This window comes from Terrapene carolina, unplaced genomic scaffold, assembly GCF_002925995.2.
Source record: "Terrapene carolina triunguis isolate 2854851 unplaced genomic scaffold, T_m_triunguis-2.0 Scaffold58, whole genome shotgun sequence".
Taxonomy (NCBI): Eukaryota; Metazoa; Chordata; order Testudines; family Emydidae; genus Terrapene; species Terrapene triunguis.
The window spans coordinates 73,627,788-73,648,803 of record NW_020664409.1 but is presented as its reverse complement, the minus strand read 5'-3'; the positions used below and the strand labels follow the sequence as shown (position 1 = coordinate 73,648,803).

The 21,016-nt window shown below is 44.6% G+C and overlaps 1 protein-coding gene across 1 annotated transcript in view; it reads right to left on the bottom strand.

The window, feature by feature from the left end:
- Nucleotides 1-6,329: 6,329 nt before the first annotated feature.
- Nucleotides 6,330-21,016, bottom strand: part of LOC112107820 (neural-cadherin-like) — a 66,733-nt gene continuing 52,046 nt past the window's right edge. The window contains exons 22-32 of the mRNA XM_026659129.1: nt 19,245-19,459; nt 18,707-18,834; nt 17,617-17,744; nt 17,363-17,486; nt 17,099-17,279; nt 14,496-14,662; nt 13,930-14,194; nt 12,910-13,090; nt 11,767-12,020; nt 9,115-9,269; nt 6,330-6,731 (exon numbers count right to left, since the gene is read on the bottom strand). Coding sequence (XP_026514914.1) covers nt 6,330-6,731; nt 9,115-9,269; nt 11,767-12,020; nt 12,910-13,090; nt 13,930-14,194; nt 14,496-14,662; nt 17,099-17,279; nt 17,363-17,486; nt 17,617-17,744; nt 18,707-18,834; nt 19,245-19,459 — 2,200 coding nt within the window. The remainder of the gene's footprint in view (nt 6,732-9,114; nt 9,270-11,766; nt 12,021-12,909; nt 13,091-13,929; nt 14,195-14,495; nt 14,663-17,098; nt 17,280-17,362; nt 17,487-17,616; nt 17,745-18,706; nt 18,835-19,244; nt 19,460-21,016) is intronic.

Sequence of the window (21,016 nt, the reverse complement as noted above, 5' to 3'; positions counted from 1 at the left end):
CATATGGACAATAAGCCAAACGTATTTATTATTTGTAGTACATTAGCATTATGCACCCACTTAAAGCAGGGTGCCATTTTTGGGCTAGGTACTGGTTAAATAGCCTAAACACTGTAAGCTCTTCGCAGAGGAGGCCATTTAAATAAACAAGCTAAAGAGTGGGAGAGGAAATGGAGGTGAAAGAACTGGCTCAAAGTCACACAGCTGGGTAGTGACAGACCAGAGAATAGAACCCTGGTCTCCTAAAGCTTAGTCTAGTGCAGGGGTCTAAAACTCAAATGACCACGAGGGCCACCTGAGGACTAGTACATTGGCCGAGGGCCGCATTACTGACACCTCCCCCCCACCACCCTTGGCCCCGCCCCCACTCCACCCCTTCCATGAGGCCCTGCCCCCATTCCAACCCCTTCCCTGAAATCCCCACCCCAACTCTGCCCCCAGGGAGGGCAGAAGCAGTGGGGGGTGTGGTGGGGGCCCAGGGCAGGGAGTTGGGGTGTGGGGTGCAGGAGGGGAGTGGGGTACAGCAGGGGCTCGGGCTCCAGCCCGACACACACCGGGGGCAGGGCAGGCTGCCTGCCTGCCTGCCTGTCACCGCACCACTCCGGGAAGTGGCCGGAACCTGGGGGAGGAGGGGCACAGGGGTCTGTGTGTTGCTGTTGCTTCAGGCGCCACCCCTAGCAGCTCCCATTGGCCGGGAACGGGGAACTGCAGCCAATGGGAGCTGCTGGGGGCACTGCCTGAAGCAAGAGCAACACACAGAGCCCTGTGCCCCCCCTTCCCCACGTTCCGGCCGCTTCCTGGAGCGGCAGGGCAGGCAGGGAGCAGGCAGGGAGTGAGCCTGCCCTTCCCCCGGTGCGCGTCGGGCTGGAGCCACTCTAGGTAAACGCGGGGGGGGGGCACGAGGAGCTCGCAGGCCGCAGAAAACAACCCTGCGGGCCGCGTGTTTGAGACCCCGGTCTAGTGCTTTATGCACCAGGCCATGGTAAGAACGTTTTTTAGTGCTTTACCCTTTTTGTTTCCTATAATGAGCAGCCCAAAATTTCTGCTTGTGAAATTGTGTATCTGAGCATTTTACTTTCTGTATCAAAAGATGAATGCATGAATCGGATCTTGATGGTAAGGTAAAACTATTCACTGTTCCTCTCACTCATCGGTCAGACCTCAAGAATATGGATGCAAAGCAGGAAGATTTTCATGGGCAGTAGTGATGTTTATAAAATAAAATGCACTTTTCCATTCCATAACCTCAGGCTTTGTTTGTACCGGACAAGTGGAGCAGTTTAAATTGATTTAGACAAATTCATGCAAACCCCTAATGGAAGGGCATTGAAACTGTTTTGACCTTTGCTTATATTAATTTAGCAGTACATTACTCTTATTTCCTCTTCTAAAAAATTTACCCTTTGTAGCACTTTTAACCACATTAAATAATTATGGAACCTTTCACAGGAGTGAAATGTTAGCTCCCAGGACCTGGCAATATTCCAATGCAGGTATTTTCAGTGGTAGGTAGGGTTACCAACTTCTAATTGCAGAAAACTAAACACTCTTGCCCTGCCTCGCTTACTCCATTCCCCCCACCCCCTCCCTCCATTGCCCACTCTCCCCCACCCTCTCACTTGCTCATTTTCACCAGGCAGGGGGTTGGGAGGGGGTGTGAGCTCTGGGGTTGGGCCAGGGATGAGGGGCTTGGGGTGTAGGAGGGGGCTCTGGGCTGGGGCCAAGAGGTTCAGAGTGCAGGAAGGGATTCAGAGCTAGGGCAGGGGGTTGGGGTGCGAGAGGGGGTTCAGAGCTAGGGCAGGGGGTTGGGGCACAGGAGGGGGCTTGGGGTGCAGGCTCTGGGCAACTCTGACCTCAGGCGGCTCCCGGGAAGCAGTGGCATGTCCCTGTGACTCCTAGGCAGAGGGGTGGCTAGAGGGCTCCACACACTGCCCGCATGTGATGCCCCCACCGTTCCCATTGGCTGTAGTTCCCGGCCCATGGAAGCTGTGGAGCCAGCGCTCAGGGTGGCGCCTGCAGGTGGGGGCAGCGCGCTGAGCCCCCCTTGCCACTCCTCTGCCTATGCACCAGAGGGGTATGCTGACCACTTCCCAGGTGCTGCGCAGAGGCAGGCATGGAGCCTGCCCGCCCAGCTGGCACTACAGCCAATAGGACTTTTAGTGGCACGGTCAGCTGTGCTGACCAGAGCCACCACCTTTTCAAGCAGGCATTCTGTTAAAAAACCAGCTTCCTGGCACCCTTAGGAGGTGAGCAAGTCCTATCTTATCAAATTCCCATGTCATTTATATAGAAATATGTAAAAATCCTATATTAAAGAATGTTAGGGTTGCAAAGTCAAGCACTCAAAAATTAGGAAATGCCAGAATTAAGGTTTCCCCTGCAATTTTAATTAGGGCCCTTGTGCATATATATTACTCTATAGTCTAATGACATGGTCGCATACCATTGTTTCCCTCAGGATCCCTTATTCAATGTCCAGGACGAATGGTGCTTGTTGAATGAATTTGGGTTATACAGTGAAGGAGTGTTGTCTATAGGATCCCTACTTCATTCGTTGCAGAAGATGGAAGTATGTAGTGAATGAGGGAGAAGTTGCAGGAAGAGAAAAGATGGTCTCATAGTTAAGATATTTGAATGTTCTCTAGAGAACAGGATTCTATCCCTGCCTCTGCCACAGAGTTCCTCTGTGATGCTGGGCAAGTTACTAAACCAAAATTTTCACACAGATAGCCATAAACTGTGTATTCATTTTCTGGATGCCCAATGAGAGGCCCTGGGACTGGATTTGCAAGAATTGAGTACTAACACCTGCAATTGAAGTCAATTGAAGCTGTGCTTCGAACATACAAAGTGCTATATACTACTACTCTGAGAAACCAGGCCCAGATGTCTCACATTTAGCAAAATAGGGATCCTGCAGGGGGGAAAAATGTAATGAGACCTCTTAGTAATCACACAAGGAATCAGTGTTAAGGTTCCTAGGTAGCCTGAGCTGTAAGTTCCTGATCTTGCAACTTTAAGCTCTTGTAAAATAGATTTCGTATGCAATTTTTTTTTAAATCCACTATTTTCAGCTATTTGCTAGACAGCTGAATATTATCTGCTAGCAGTAGAAATATGCTGTACTCTGCTATATATGAACTAATGAGAGACAAGGCCCTTCTTCCTTCCATACACACCTTCATCCAGCACAGGGGTAGGCAAACTTTTTGGGCCGAGGGGCACATCTGGGTGGGGAAATTGTATGCAGGGCCGGAGCAGGGGGTTGGGGTGTGGGAGGGGGTGTGGTGTGCAGGAAGCGGCTCAGGGCAAGGGATTGGGGCAGAGGAGGGGTGTGGGGTGTATGAGGGGGCTCAGGGCAAGGGGTTGGGGTGCAGGAGGAAGCTCAGGGCAGGGGGTTGGGGTGCAGGAGGGGTGTGGGGTGTACAAGGGGGCTCAGGGTGCAGGAGGGGTGCAACATGCAGGCAGGGGGCTTAGGGCAGGGAGTTGGGGGGTGGGGTAAGGAGGGGTTTGGGTTCCGGCCCGGCGCCGCTTACCTCAAGCAGCTCCGGGGTGGCAGTGGCGCTCACCGGGGCCAAGGCAAGCTCCCTGAATGCCTGCCCTGTCCCTGGCCCCACGCCGCTCCAGGAAGCGCTGCCGCCCCTGGGGGAGGGAGGTCGGAGGGCTCTGCGTGCGCTGCCATTGCTGCGCCTCCGGGTACCTCCCCCAAAGCTCCCATTGGCTGCGGTTCCCCGTTCACGGCCAATGGAGCTGCGGGGGGTGGTACCTGGAGGCAAGGGCAACGCATGGAGCCCTCTGCCCCCCCTGCCCGGGGGCCACAGGGACGTGATGCCGGCAGCACCATGGGTTGGATCCAAAGCCCTGAGGGGCCGGATCCAACCCATGGGGCATAGTTTGCCCACCCCTGGTCTAGCATATGGAAGGAAGCAGCACAGTCCAGTGCTTTCACCATAAGACCCTTCTCTTCCGGTGGACCCTACCTATTGTTCCCTTGCACCTTCACTGATCCTAGGAAAAAATATACTGCTAGCTACCTATAAACCTTCCTAAGCTATGCATGCACGTGTAGAACTGGTAAAACAGTGGCAGACTTTAGTTGCATTATAAAAAACAGTCCAGATGGAGGACAGGTAATGAAGACTACTCCCCCACACCCTGGAGTCAGTGAGCGATGACTCCACTGAACATCTCAAATTTCTCTCTTCCTTACTGAAGATGTAATGCACCAATATGATAATCCTGAAAATCTTTACTGAACTTCAAATACAAAAGAGTGATAGGAGGCATACAAATTTATATACAATATCTACAGTATAATTTAACTGAATATATTCAGTACAATACTCAAGAAGCAGATACCGAACCTCAAAATTTCAATAAGGGTAGCTTTCATTTATAGCACAACATACATGTGTTCCAGAAGTATAAAATAGCTATTACATTTACTAGTTTCTTAAAAAAGGTAATACATTTATATTTTAGTAAGTAGGGGGGAACTTCCATTATGCCAAACATGACAATACATTGTATGGTTGCCATGATCAGTGACTTTGCATGAACAAATCAATATCTGTCTATCATAAAGGAACGAGTCATGGTTTGAGTTGCTATCCTGTTTTCTCTACTGCATAGTACCTATCTGATAAATATCAACATTTTAAGTATGGTTTATATGAAGAATTTCATTGTACTAATTAAGTACATTTTTTATTCAGTTGACAGATTTTTTCAGTGAAATGTGTCTCAGAATATTTGTATTAGAACAATTATTGTTTTTCTCAAAACCTCCCTTATTTTAAATAGAATATTCTCCCTGTAGCTCCACTTCTCATAGATCAAGCATGAAAGTCAAGCACAGTGATGGAAGGTCTAATTTTAAAGCAGTATTTTATGGCTATACATCACATTTACATAGAATTGGCTAGACTAAAAAAAATCAGGCTTCATGTATAGTGTTGTGGTATTAATTAAATAATTAAAAATGAGTATAAAATAATTTAATACATAGTTAATAGCTTTAAAGCATTTTACAAACACTAGCTGATGAAGTGGGTATGGTCCCCAGTTTACAGAGAGAAACCGCTTAAGTGACTTGCCCCCTGCCACAGGAGCTAGTGCCAAAGCCAGGATTAAAACTCAGGAGTTCCTGACACTGATCCCGTGCTCAAACCACCACTTCTCTCAAGAGGCTAATGGTAGCAGCTCACTTTAGCTATCACATTCAATTAGAGTGTGTGTGTGGAAGGGGAAGTTGGAAGATAAACAACTTACCTAGTACATTGTTTCTAAACCTTGTAACATGTCTTCCCTAAGGGCTTGTCTACACTACCGCGTGGGGTCAATCGAAGATACCCAACTTCGGCTACGTGAATAGCATAGCTGAAGTCGACGTACTTAGATCTACTTACCACGGTGTCTTCACTGCGGTAAGTTGACAGCTGATGCTCTCCCGTCGACTCTGTTTGCACTTCTCGTTCTGGTGGAGTACCGAAGTCGACGGGAGAGCACTCAGCAGACCCCGGCTGGATCGATCGCTGCCCGCCAATCCGACGGATAGTGTAGACAAGCCCTAAGTGCGTTATCAACAACGTAGCACTGTAACATGTATAACTCCATTCTGCAAGCCAGTGAAGTGTTTATACACTATACAGAAAGACATTCTGATCTTCTTTCCGCTATCCCCAAGTGTCTACTTTGCTTGATCCCATCCCCAAAGGCCTTAAATTAAAGGTCTGGACAATGTTTATAAGGGTGTGCACTGGGGGGAGAGAAAGGAAATAAGAGAAGTGGACAACTATCAACAAAAGAAAAACAAAACAAAACAAAAAAAAAATCAAGAAAAATAATGTTTTATATTTAACATCTATAATTATAGTTGTGATTTTACAGTCCAAAATGTTTGCAATTTTATAAAAATCTCGCCACCAGTAAGCATCAACTTGTTCGTAATCACACTAAGACCAAGAAGAAAATAATTGAAGTATTTGCATACAGGATGTTTGTAATAACTCACTTTGGCCTACATAAAATAAAGGTATTTCATAAAGCTATTTGTATGCTATGAAAGTCCTACATTTCAAAGTATTCAAGAAAATTCACACATTAAAAAAAACCTTTAAATTTCTAACTTTAAATATCTATTTATACAGTACATACAAAAAGATTTTGTATTCAGACTGTCACTTAAGGGAAAGGTGAGTGATTCATATGAAATGCCTGACTCAATAAATAAGTTATTTATTTAACTAATTAGAAACATTTTAGCATCTTATACAAAACACTAAGTAGAGTTCATATCACAGCAATGTGTTGGGTTCCCATCTCTCCATTTACAAGTGTTCATTTGAAAGCGCATAGAGTTCTTTAAGCTTGTCAAACTTTGATCCCCACTCATGGAGGTCATCATAGTTTAGATCTTCATCAACACTGGAGGAGTCTAAGGAACTAAGGCTCCCTGCCAGAGAGCACTGCCCCTCTAAGCAGTAAAAGTGAACAGTGTCTGCTGGAAGACTACGTAGATCATTGTCTGCATCGTATATTATTTGAGACACATATTCCTTGAAGTCTGAAATACTGGTGACTGCAGAATTTGAGTCTCTTTTATGTGAGTGTTTTGTAAATTGGTCTCTCTCTGGACAAGAATGCGTCTTGAAGTGTGGAGCAGTGGTTTCTGAGGAGATTTGGGGGACGCTTTGCAGGGGTTTCTTTAATTCATCTATATCATAAGCAGTCTGAAACACATTAATTAATGCAAACATTAAAGAGACATGTACAACACAAAGCAAATGCCCTAAACAACAAGCAATGGGCTTTTTTAAACTCACAAATGAAACAGAGTATGGGAGATCTTCACAGACTGAAGAAAAGAGAGGATCTGAAAAGGGATGACACCTTCAGATTAGACAAAATCTCTGAATACTGACAGTCTTTGGCCACAAACAAAAATCACCATGTTACGTGCAAATTCAGAAAAGTGGAAGGTAGATATGGCTGTAAATGGAACCTCCACTCCAAAGTCATTATGTCAACAGCGTGTCAAGTCATAATAAAAAAAGGTTAAAAGTTTTCCAAACCCCCAGACAATATTTACCCTGGGCCAGTATCTGGGATACCTATAATCACCATTTCCCTTTTCAAAAGTGAAGTATTTAAATAGAGTAAAGATTTTTAGAGATACAAGGTGGGTGAGGTAATTTCTTTTATTGGACCAACTTCTGTTGGTAAAAGAGACAAGCATGACAGCAAGCCCTACAAGCCACGGATGGTTTCGATGGACTATCCCCACCTCTGTCCTTCACTACTTGTAAGGATGGTGGCTGTGAGGGAGGGCTTCGAAGAAGGAGGTAAGAACAAAATTAAGGGCTTGTCTACACTTCCTTTCTCTCCCCCCAGCGCACACACCCTTATAAACATTGTCCAGACCTTTAATTTAAGGCCTTTGGGGATGGGATCAAGCAAAGTAGACACTTGGGGATAGCGGAAAGAAGATCAGAACGTCTTTCTGTATAGTGTATAAACACTTCACTGGCTTGCAGAATGGAGTTATACATGTTACATTGCTACGTTGTTGATAACGCACTTAGGGCTTGTCTACACTACCCGTCGGATTGGCGGGCAGCGATCGATCCAGCCGGGGTCAGCTGAGTGCTCTCCCGTCGACTTCGGTACTCCACCAGAACGAGAAGTGCAAACAGAGTCGACGGGAGAGCATCAGCTGTCAACTTACCGCAGTGAAGACACTGTGGTAAGTAGATCTAAGTATGTCGACTTCAGCTATGCTATTCACATAGGGATAAAGCCTAGAATAGCTATTCTGCATTAGCTCATGTGGACACTCTTATTCCACACTAAAGGTACATCTACACTGCAGCTGGGAGATGCAATTCCTAGCTCAGAGAGAGGTACACACACTAGTTATGTTCAAAACAGCAAGCTAAAAATAGGAGTGTGGCTGTGGTGGCATGGGTGGCAGCTCGGGCTAGCCACCTGAACATGTACCTAGGATCTTGGATGGGGTTGTACTCTGGGGGATAGTCTGAGCTGCTGCCCATGCTGCCGTGGCGATAGTGCATTAGCTCAAGCAAAACCTTCCAAAATGTATTAACCTAAACCACACAAAGCACTCTTCAGGCTTATCTGCAAGCTGGGGCGTGAATCGACAGTGCACTAGCCTGCCATGCATTAACTGACTGTGTGGACCTGTGATTACACTAGAAGTTCCACAGTGCTCTGACAGCAAGAGGTTAAAGTGCCCTATAGAACTTTCAGTGCGTGGAAGCGGAGGCCAGTAGTGCAGACAAGCTGTTAGTATAGAATAAGTGTGTCCACGTGGGGAGTTAGTGTGGAATAGCTATTCCAGGCTTTAAATTCACCCCCTAGTAATTTCTCACCATCTTCCCTGCAAATTCCCCATGCAGACAAGCCCTAAGGTAACTTCAGGACCCCACAAGAAGCCTACAGAGGGCTGCTTGGGAATCTTGTATGCCCCACTGATCTATACACCTGAATGAATTGATCTATTTGAGCCAAAGAAATATTTTTCCTCTTTTAAAACATGAAGTGACTTGGATAGGGTCCAGCTAAATGAGAGGAAAAAAGCAAGCTGAGCACACTTGTTATAACTCTTCTCAGACACCATCATAGAGAAGTCATAGTAAACAGAGTTTGAAAAGTTCCAAAGTAAGAGTGAAGTAATTACTCCCAGGATACTTTTGCCTACATAAATTCCTTGCTGTTGCTGTTATTGGGTAGTGTTCATCTGTGCGTGAGAAACAAATTTCCTTATGTTCCCTTCTTTTTCACAAGTTCTTACACTAAGTGCAAGGTACTTTAATACACAACAACCTGCCTCCAGGAGATTCAGATCTAAGACAAGACATGTCATTAGAGAAAAACTTTGGGGTGGGGTGGGGTTAGGGAAGAAGAGGGTTATGTGAGCAAGATCATCTGGGTGCTTTAGTTAGTCGCACATACCTCTTGAAAAGTTCCACACATTTTTTTGAAATTTTGTTTTCTTATTTTCTCAATATACTGTTTCTTTGACAGGAAGGTGAGAGATCCATTTAGGTCTGAATTGCTGTGTGTTTAAAATATTGTCAAGATGCTGTACCATACCTGGTCATGTTCTCCCCCTCCTTCCTCATTATAATTGAAGACATTTTCTCTAACGTCCTCCCAGCTTTCATGCTCTTCAGGAATGTGATAAACTCCTCCTTTCCGAAACCCTGATCTCCCCCACTGACTCCACACTGTATAAGAGACTAACAGAGCTGGAACAAACAGATGCAAATATGTTTATTATGTTGCCTCTACCCTCCTGTGAAATGTAATCACATTTGAAAACAACCTGAGAAAAATTAGTATTTAATAATTTAATATCCACATTCCCAGGTAAGAAATGCATTGTTTAAACCCCAGTATCCAATTAAATATAAGTACACTCTCCAGGAAGGTAATGAATCATCTATATGTTACATCATAAACTTCATTAAAAGGGTATTTTACTTACCTACAGGAATCCATTAGGACATTTAAATAGAAGGCATTTTGGCCATTCTCTGGCCTTTCACCAATCCTGAGTAAATAAGATACCCAAAGTAAGTAAAACACTGTTTTAATGAAGATAACAAATGTAATATAATCATTTGAGTCATTACTTTTCTGAGATATGTACACTGTTTTAATTGTTAATATGGGGAGTTGACAATTTTATTAGGAGAGAGAAGCTAAGCAATCAGTTTATAATAAAATTTAGTTTTTGTAGCACTTTTCATAGTCCTAAACACTATGGTTATCCATGAATCTTCTTTAAAAGAAATGCCATTAGAGCATCAGTTCATACCTGAACTCGAACCAGAAACAAGGAGAAGGGACATGTTATCTGAAGGAAGTGCTTGTCGGGGTGTAGCACTGGATAAGAGCCCAGATCCTAGAACTTTAACCTTTGGCCATGGAATCAGTCAGGAAAAATAAAAAAATACAACTTTCTCCTTGTCCCTTTCTAAATGAGTGACACGGAAGGGACAATAGAGCATGGAAGTGTGGTGGCCACACAAAGCCACCAGCAAATTTAGGATTTTAACCACTAGGTGCCAGGGAGTGAGAGAGTGATGAGATACAACATGAAAGACTGGGGGGGGGGGGGGGGGGGGGGGGGGGGGGAAGGTGAGAGAAACAGAAACTGCCAACAAGGAGGATCAAAAGTGATGTGGTCCTATGACCACACTAAACAAAACTTTATACATGTAATCTGAGCTCATTTCACATAGGTCAATCCGGATCGACTCAGACATTTCTGTCCCAAATGCAGTTGTGGGAGGCATAATTTAAATGTTATTTTCAAGGCTTATTCTCCAGTAATACATCAGCTGCTTTGTGCTGACAGAGTTTTGGGGTAACAGGTTGAGCCTGAAATAGGATGCCTCTCCCAGGATGTGTCTACAACTGCAATAAAAAACACCCACAGCCAGCCCATGTCAGCTGACTTGGGCTTGCAGGGCTCAGGCTGCGGGGCTATAGATGTCCAGGCTTGGGCTGGAGCCTGGGCTCTGCAACCTTGTGAGGAGTTAGGGTCCCCGAGCCTGAACATCTACACAGCAGTTTTATAGCCCTGCATCCTGAGCCCTGCAAGCCCAAGTCAGCAGACACAGGCCAGCTGCAGGTGTATTATTACAGTGTAGACATACCCCACGATCCTGGCTGGGGCAGATACAGGTTCCCCCTCCTCCTGTTTAAAAGAGAACCTTCCACTATTTTCCTAACTTCTCCTGCAAAAAGCACACAAGGAGCCAAACATTTTTGTGCTTATTCACACCAGTCCAGATACTGAACAACCCCCACCGACTTCAACGTATTGATAGCAATGTAAATGAGCACACACTTTGACAACAGTCTGGACTAGAGCTGGTCAAGAATTTTTCTAATGACTGTTATTTTTATTTGTTGTGTGTGTCAGAAAATGCCAATTTGTCAAAATGGTAGCAGTTTTGAATCAGATCAGGAAGAACCCTGGGTTTCCCACATCCCCAGTCAGTGTCCTAACCTATTAGCTATTCTGGGTTTGGTGTGGGTCTCTTCCTCCACCCCACCCCCCAACCCCCCCAAAAAATGTCAAAAGGCCTCAGTTTTGCCTCACTGTGGAACAGGAAAACATTTTCAATTTCAACATTTTTCATAGGACGGGAAAACCATTTCCCACCAAGCCCTGGCTAATATTGGATAGGTTGAACATACAGCCATGTATGAATAATATAATCAAAGATCAACTAATCTGTACTGAACGTATATATAAAATATATACAACTTTTATATTGATTGTCTCTCTTTCTGACCCACCCCTTGTACATTGCTTGTCTGCTTACATTGCAAACTCATTAGGGAAGGGTTTGTGCTTTCCTATGAATGTGAACAGTGCTTACCACATTGTAGGTGCTGCTGGAATACCAATGTGACGATAACAACATGGGAATTTGGGGCAGTTGAGGCTTGGAGGTGAAATAGGTGCACGTGCAGTCTTGGGTGCACCTGGGGAAGCTTTAGAGGGAGGTGGGAGTGAATGGAGGGGGAATCTAGTTTTACTTGAACCAGTCCTGAAGCCAGTGAACTGCAATTATGTGATAATGAATTTCAGTTGTTACTATGCTAAGATGAATTTGAACTGGTGACTCATAGCAGAAATAAAAGGCTCTCTCTCATAAGTGGCAGTGTCCTTGTTTCAATGGTGTAACATGTAGTGTGAGAATAAATTAAAAATATTTGCTTTCCTACCTAGAAAGACAAGGAGGCACATGCTGATTGCCAAGATTGAGCCAGAGCTGAGTCCAACTGGTTTTCCTGCTTTCACCTGGCTGATTTCACACCACTTTCCTTTATAGCCATCAGGACAATGGCAGACAAATTTGTCTTGGGAATGTGCCACACAGGTACCCCCATTCCTACAGTTCCAGAGTCCACAGGGTGTAGAGGTGCAGTGTTTAATCCCTGTAAGATTATCCGTCACTTCTACTTTGCCAGTTGGGCACCTGAATGATGAAACCAACAGATTATTTTGGGTGATGGTGGTGACAGGAAGAGCATGCTGCTTTGTAAACGTTGTGCAGTGAAAATTGTTCAGTAATTCAAGTTTGCTACTTACACATGTTTCTAAAACCAATAATAAAAGCTTTTAAAGAAAATAAAAACCAAGAAGCACTCATGCCACATCACTACTATGAAATAGCTGTGAACTGAATGGACGTTCTAGGTATTGCCATGTAAACAGAAACTCCAGGTGTCCCCCTACTTTGCTTCATAACTCCTGCCTGTAGCATTGCCACAATGCCCAGAGAACAAGAAAATACACAAGAGATACCCCAGATTCCTCGAAGAGCTCTACTTCTTCCCCAAAGGAGGGGAACAGTCTGCTTCAAAACATGACCAGTCCTAGCTGGAGATGCAGGAAAGGTGTTTTCCCTCCACACACATTCAGAACCAGGGGGAGAATCTGGTAGCCCCCACTGACATCCAGAGAAAAAGGATGAGCAAGTTTGTGGCAGGGCTGGATACAGGCTTTGTTCTGGTTATTTGGACATTTTGGAAAGAGGATCCCCATCCTGGGACTGGTCCCTTTGGGGACTTAATCTGCCAGCAGCATGGAACAGGCTTGGTGCCGCTGTATTCCTCATCTTCCAGCATGAAATTGGAAAGATAATGCAGGGGTAAAACTCCTGTAAGAACATAAATCTTCCTCATGGAAAGCCGGGGAGTCAGAAAGCATGCCAGACTCCTTGCCATGTGGTTCCCAGGTAAGTATATGGGAGAGAACCCTGGAGCTTTCCCTTTAGAAGTGGATTGGATAGTGGCAATCTGCAGGGCCTTATGTAGAAAGAGAGAGGGTCCCACTCCCCTAGGAAAAATAAAAGTTAAGTGTACCTGCATTCATGCCTTCTCCACAAGTCTACACAATGGAAAGGACTGTGACAGGGCTGACTGCGGCAAGCATTGGAATGACAGCCAATGGTGACGCCTTGCTGCTTCAGAATGAAGCTGAACTCTGTGCTTTTGTCATCCCCAAGAAGAGGCTGACCATTCAGCTGGACATCACGCATGCAACCTACATGAGCAGAAAAGCACAAAGACAGAAACATACAGTGTTCCTCACAAACCCTCTCAAAGCACACTGCATTGCAAAGTTCCTTAAACATCTTTGAGGAATTGTATCGTTATCAAAATGATCCCTGTTTGCATGCAAAATAGTCTGATCACAGGATAAGAGTTAAATAACGCAAACACTATTTTACTAGTGGTCAAGATTCCTTCTGACATGTGCACCTGTGTTCTTGCTGGCTGGCCCTGCACAGCATTAGAGCAGTCCTGCAGCAGAGCTCAAGGGAGTTGAAGTTGTGAAGCAGGTGGTTTGATTGGGGCTTTCCTCGCCCACCCTGCTGCAGGCTGAGTAAGGAGCATGAGGGGAACCCAGATGCAAGTGACTGCTTTCTGCTTTGCCCAAAACTTGACAGACAGAGCTCCACCTCCATCCAGCCCAGCCATGGGGGTAGGGGTAGTGAAGTTCTGTGCAGAACCTCCCACCTCCCACCCTGCAGTAAATATTCTGATATGGATCCTCCCCTCCCCTCTGGCATGGGGGGAAAGAGGTTGGGACAATCTCAGTGTTGTTCTCCTCCCTCCAGGCCCACAGAGCAGGGATTGGAACTCCACTAATTCTTGCTTTATTCTGCCAACGTCTACAGTGGGAAATATCAAAAATCCAATTTACCTCAGTACTAGGGCATTATTTGGCAAACTGAGGGCAAGGCAGTAGTTCTGAATTTCCAGCCAGAGGCCAGATCCTGCATTCCAAGGCCACTCCAACCTTCGGTAGATATGTCTATGTGGGGCCTGGAGTCTCATTATTCCCTAACATGCCATTTCCGTGGTTCATGTGTCACCTACCTTGGAAATCACTCTCTGAGTGGTTAGGAAGGTGGTTTCCTAGCACAATGCTTGCCAAATCCATTTCAAACCATCTGTTCGCACCCATAAAGGAGGTCACTTCGCGATCCCCTCCGCCATTATTAACATGCAAGGTAAACTCATTGTTATAGCGCTCCATAGTCAGCAGAACCCACTGGCCATTGTCTATGCGTAATGTGCTCAGTCTCAGACGCTGCTCTTTGTCCCCCAAATTGAAATTAACACCAAAATGTCCATCAACCACCTACAGGAACACAGGGGAAGAGACCTTTAATAATGTTCACACTTATACCAAAAATACATGTCCAAACATCAGAACATAAGCCACAAATTCTAATAAGTGGGAAGTGTTCCCTGTATGGCCAAGCAGCACTGCACTAGCTGCATTTATTTCTAAGGAAAGAATCGTTACCCAAAGGGGCAAAGCCCTGCCCTTATTCCTTTGAGGAACAGGCACCTTTAAATATTCAGAAGATGCTTCTTTATGATCATTGTGCAGTGGCACAAGTTAACACCACTGACAGAACAGCATTTGGATTGTTTACCTCCAATCTGATGTATCTACTCCCGTCTGCTGATGCCATGCTGAGAAGGGTGCTGAAGGAAACACGGGTGCGTACCATGAGCTGGACCTGGGTAATGTGGGCACTAAGAAAACTTTTCAGTTCATACTGAATCCAACTGTCCCTTCCAAAGGCCCACTCCAGAAGAACTAAACATAACACATGGAAAATATAAATGTAACATCTTAATATTTGGCACTCACACAGACCTTAACTTTTGTACACACACAGAGCTCTGAAGAGATAAACTAACCCTCAACATAAGGATTTTAGTTCAAAAGAAACTCTGGCCAAGGTGCTTGGGGTGCTGTGGAACACAAAGCTACACAGCTACACAGACTCTGGCCTCTGTCTCAAAAGTTAGAGCAGGTAAAAATAGCAAGTACAGGAATACAGGAACTGGAGAGGGCATTATAGCACACAAAAAGCCAAAAAAGTGATCTAAAAACCAATTTTGAAACTTAAAAGCGTCAGTGGGGTTTTTATTTTGTTTTAAAGCATGGAGAGAGACAAGGGCGGTCATCAGGGAGACGAGTTTCATGTTGCAAAACTTGCCACAGTGAAGGCCCAAGTAGTGGGTGAGGTGGGAGGCAATGGTAGAATCCCTAATATATGGGTTTATCACAGCAAGAACCAAGGCAAGGCATAGGGAGGTGGTATCACATACAGCCAGGATTTACATCTTTAAAAAGGTTATTAAAAACTAATCTGGCACCTTTTAGTCAGCCACTGTTCTCACAGCAGTTGAAGGTCCCCCCAAAAGGTATATTGTGTCAGAATGGCTACTTTCTATTATATTCTTGGGTAACTTTGTGATAATGGATTATTGCTGTTTGTGTTCTGGCACATCTGTGAAGGAATGTCTGTGAATCAATGTGGCTGCACTTGTGAGCTGCTAGACCATATTTCTCTAGTTTGTCTATGAGAATGTCAATGTGGGACTGTGTCAAAAGCCTTACTGAAAAGATATATCACTTCTACTCCTTCCCCTCATCTACTAGGCCAGTAACTGCGCCAAAGAAGGGAATTAAGTTGATTTGTCAAAATTTGTTCTTAGATAATAGCCAATATGAATTTATCACCACCTTATTATCTTCTAGGTGCTTACAAATGGATTGTTTAATAATTTGTTCCAGTATCTTTCCAGGTATCGAAGTTGGACTGACTGGTCTATAATTCCCCAGGTCCTCTTTGTTTCCCATTTTAAAGATAGGTACTATGTTTGCTGTATGAATGGGGAATGCTGGAATAGGTGGAGGGAGGATTGGAAGATATAGAGAACCCCTAGTGGGGGATAGGGTTGGCGGACTGTGGTATGGGGATAAAGGGGGAAATACAGCCCCTGGCATTTTGAGGCAAATGGGGAATCCTGATCTGGGGCACACAGTGCCGATGCCATGGATGTCTGAGGGGGAATGGGAATCAGGGTGCACACAGAGTCACTGATATGGGAGAAGAATGGGGGGAACTGGTACAAGAAGAGGGGGAGATGGGAGGCAGACAGACGCCTGGCAGGAAAGAGATTGGGGGAATTGCAGGGAATCCCTGAACTAGAGGAGGATGGGAGGGTGGCACACAGAGAGCTTGGGTGGGGGCGGGGGGAAATGGAGGAATGCAAGGAGCCCCTGGTGTGTGCAATAAGCTCGTCCTACACAAGCTATTAAGGGTGCGACCTCCATTATATAATTCACATGGACCTAGTAAAGAGAGCACAGCACAATTACTCACCCTACAGTAGCTGTGGTTTTTCAAGATGTGCTTCCAACAGCAATTCCACTCAGTGTGTGCTCCCCAAGGTCATGAGATCAGATTCTTTTGAATAGCATTATGTGTTGGGGCTGCACAGGTGGCCCCAGCCATCTTGTCCCTTCCCACAGCTGAGTGCACAGGGGACAGTGGCTGAAACCCACGCTCAGTTCCTTTACCAATGAGAACCCCATAAGAACAGAGTTCTGATTAGCAACCCAGTGGGAGTGTGGGTCGTGGCACCTGTGTGGACAACATCCTGAAGAACCACAGTTATTGGAGAGCCGTGACCATTCTTTCTTCAAGTGATTGTCCACATAGATTCCATTCTTGGTAACTAACTTGGACTTTCCCCAGATCACATGGGAAGTGTGGCAGCGCAAGGAGATTGAACCTGTGTCTCCAAGATAGCAACTTAACCCCTGTGTCATCTTTCCTCTTGCCTATAGCCACCAAGGATGCTGAAAGGTGCAGTATTAGCTGCACTTCATTTTAGAACAAGAATCAGAAACTTGAAACAAATGGGGGCATGAGCCACAGAGAAACTGCAAATCCTCCCATCTCTCATTCCCAGTCAGATGTTGCTCACACAATGAAACCACAAAAGAGGTAAATGAAGTCCTGCGAAGACCCTCATTGTGACACTTCCTTTGTGCAACAAGTGAACATAAGTACTTCAATATCTGCAAGTTCAAACCTTTCACAGAGCAAGGCATTGCATTACTTAGCTACTGGCTCCAACCAACTACTATCAAATTAAACAAATTCTATTCCATGGTATATCTGCTGCCTATTCCCAAAGATTCCCATGATTCATTTCTCCCCAAGACTAACTGTACCTTTGTCACATTTTGATCCAGCGTATCCAGGGTAACAGCCACAATTAAAAGAGCCCCATTCACCAATGCACTTGCCATGAATACCACAGGAGAGGGCCCCAGCTCTGTGACACATTTCATCAGTCATAGTACAGCCTGGCGCACTGTTTAAGGACTCTGCAGGATGCTCCAAGTCATAGACCTAGAAAAGGAGGGCCGGGGGAACACCTTAGGCAGCTGCAGTTAAAAATATTGCCCCAAAGAATGATTTCCTGACACTCTTACCTTGCTGTCAACGATGACATTCCGTATACAGCCAACAAACCCTTTGAAGTGCTTTTGTGAATTACGGTATGGCAAGGCCTTCTTAACTCCACCCAGCTGTAAAGGTTGGTGAACGTTGAGGAACCTGCCAGCATTCGAGGAGGAGAGGAAAAAAGGAAAGAATTAGTAGCAGTCAACCTAGATTAACAGTAACTTGGTGTTTTTCCTTTTCTTTCTTGGTTCTTTTGTGGTTGTGTTATCTGTTTTGTTTTTACCTCTCATTTCCTGGAGTCTCTTCTGAAACTTCGCAGGCAGACGGATCCATCTGGGAGATTTCCTTAAGGATGCCATTGTCATCTTTAACTGAAACATTTACGCAGTGGTCAAGGATCAGCTGCACTTTCTAGAGTGGAAAATGCATTACATTAAAGATCAAATTGTTTTTTAATTGCAGATTTTACATCACCTATACAACAGGCCAGTGCCATTAACTACAAGTTAAAATGCAGGAAAATTGTATTAACATAATAATGAGTTTTTACCTGCAGAGCTCAGAGGTAGGTAATTATACATTAGCATTCCTATTCTATAGATGAAAAACCAGACACAGAAGTTTTGATTCTCCCCTGGCTGTGCCCAAACAGAGCTGTGGGTACAGTGAAAAGCAGAGGCTGATCAAGACTCCAGGAGTTTCAGCCAACTGGTCACTGGTCCCTCCCTCTCCCCTTCTCAGGTTCCAGCACAGACAGCAGTGAAGTCACCTCCACCTGTTTCAGATCAGCAGAGATTACCCTTGCACAGAAGAAATTCTTCAATACAATCTCCAGCCTCTTTAGCTTCACTTTACTCCGTGTTAAGTGGCATAATTGAAATTGGTGGACCAGAGTCCAGCCCAGAGCAATGAAGGAATTTGCTGCAGGTCACTCCAGCAAGTCAGGAATGGAATATGACTAATCAGATTACCCCAGCCCAGGGCCGCCCAGAGGATTCAGGGGGCCTGGGGCAAAGCAATTTCGGGGGCCCCTTCCATTAAAAAAAAAGTCGCAATACTATAGAATACTATATTCTCGTGGGGGCCCCTGTGGGGCCCGGGGCAAATTGCCCCACTTGCCCCCTCTCCCCCCGGGCGGCCCTGCCCCAGCCCTGTGGTATAATCATTAGATAATGCTGCCTCCCTGACAAAGAGGATGGGAGACAAATCTGAAAGTCTGTAATGCCTGCTGAAGCTGATGCCATGGCCATTGGGGGTGGGGTAGGGGACACAGAAATATCTAGCCAGACACTATACTAAAAGCAGCAATCTTATCTTCAAATGATATCCAGATAGATGAACCAAAGGTTTTACAGGATTGTTTTTATACTTGCCTTTCCATCACTTATAATTTTTATATTATGCCAGCGGCGATCTGCAACATTAACTTTCTGAGACAACTGCAGGAAGAGTACCCCAGAGCCATGACTCAGAGTCAGTGATGGGACACTGTCAGAGAGCTCTGGAAAAGAAACAGTTATTCAATAAGCCTTCTCCTGTCCAAAAGTCAACCACATAAGTATTAAAATCCACATGAACTAAAAACTACCAACTCAATTTCGGTTTAAGGAGTTTTTTAGCGTGTGAATGAGATGCAGATTAGCGCTGTCCCAGATATCATGAGTCTTTTTAAACTGCATTTTTTTAATAGTATTAAAACCACTTAGCCTGCAGGGAAGGAATAACAGTACATAGAATGAACTTGAAGTGCTGGTAAGTTGTTTTGAACGCTCCTCATTTGCCAAGAAATTTTTTTAATTTTTTTTTTCCTTTAAGAGACAAAGAAAGTACAAGACCGTAAATAAAAACCTGAGTTGTACACGCATGCATGCGCGAACTCACGCAGAAAATGAATCTGTTAAAGTTTTTAACCTAAAGCAATGAAGTCTTCCACTTCTCCAGGATGACTGCGTGCTACTGGTCCATTGTACAACAGAAGGCCATCAGCCACTTCAGTAATAAACTCCAACGAGATACGGCTCTCAAAGCAAGGCTTGATGGGAGGGAACCAGGCATAACCATGCCCTCTGAAGGTACGTTTTGTTTGCTGGCAGTCAGGCCCATCAAAAGTTGCAGGGCATTTACAGCTATAAGAGTAAAGGAAAACTTTAATTTGTTTTTTCTCCAAGCTGAAAACTCAGAATATAACCCTTAAGGAAATGATCCTTAATATATAGCACAAACCATGCTAACTCACACTAATGAGTGGGAGACACACTGCAGATCACCACATGGAGAACAAACAAGTGAATAATCACAATCAAAGCTTATGCATCAAACTGTACTTAGTTCATTTATTTTTACAAGCAGTTTAGTTTTAGGTAATAATGTGCAGTATGTACATAAAGGATTTTTTGTGAAAAAATAGTTAAGCCACCGTAATATATAAGTTTCAGAGTGGTAGCCATGTTAGTGTGTATCAGCAAAAAGAACGAGGAGTGCTTGTGGCACCTTAGAAACTAACAAATTTATTTGTGCATAAACTTTCGTGGGCTAAAACCCACTTCATCCGATGAAGTGCTCCTCGTAATATATAATATTACGCAATACTCCTCGCAATACCCTTCTGCTATTAACTCTTTAATGTCACGCAGAGGGAGAGAGAGAGAGAGAGAGGATTTCTTGCTAGTTATCAGATTTGTGGATTATTGTATATATATTCTTATAGTACCTCAAATGTGCTGGATGCTATACACACAGGATGAGAATCCCTTCTCTCAAGAGCTTACAATCTAAACAGGCAAAACAGATGAATGAAGCAGGGAAAGGGATACAACTTACAAGCCACTAGGGTGATGGCAGGCTCACTGTTTTGAAATATTTAATTATATCTGTTTTATTTATGTTACAAAAACATAGATGTGAGGAGCTTTTTTTCCCATGGAGGCTCAAGAGATTTCAATGGGAATAAGGAATGGTAGGAATACAGATTGTGGGAAGGATTGTTAATGGGAAAGAAGGATAATGGAAGAGAGGAAGTTTGGGCACCAGTTGTACTATTCAGTTCCTATACAGTACAGTACCTGAAGAGACTGGGGGGGGGGGGCAAATCCCTACAAATGACAACAAAGGAAATGGGTGGGGGGGATCTATCCATGGACCAAGTCTCTGAAGTGGGTGAATGATAATGGCAGGAGGCTGTGAAAAGACTATGTTCCTCTGTAGCAAGAGGAACCATGTTTAATACATTTGAGCAGCATATTGGAATTGGATGTGGGCTTTACCATGGACAGGGTCTCTGCAGGTTCAGTTAAATACCTTGATTTGCACTGTCACCTCCTGCAAGAACTATTGGGCAGTTGCTGCTGCCTTTCCACCGCAGAGATAGTTAAGCGTAAGTGAGGGGTGATATAAATCTACACACACACTTCGGGATCAAGGTATGTGTGTGTATTACTCTTTCCTCACTTCCATGTTTGACAATATGCTGAGTATTAAAGATTAGTCATTAAAAAAAAAAAAAACATGGAAAGCGAGGAGTTTGTGCCTGTGGGAAGAGTTTGTGAGTGAGTTGCTGTGGTACTGGTTGAAGTGACTGAGGCCTGGTCTACACTACGAGTTTAGGTCGACTTTAGCCGCGTTAAATCGAATTAAGCCTTGACACGTTCACACGACGAAGCCCTTTCTTTCGACTTAAAGGGCCC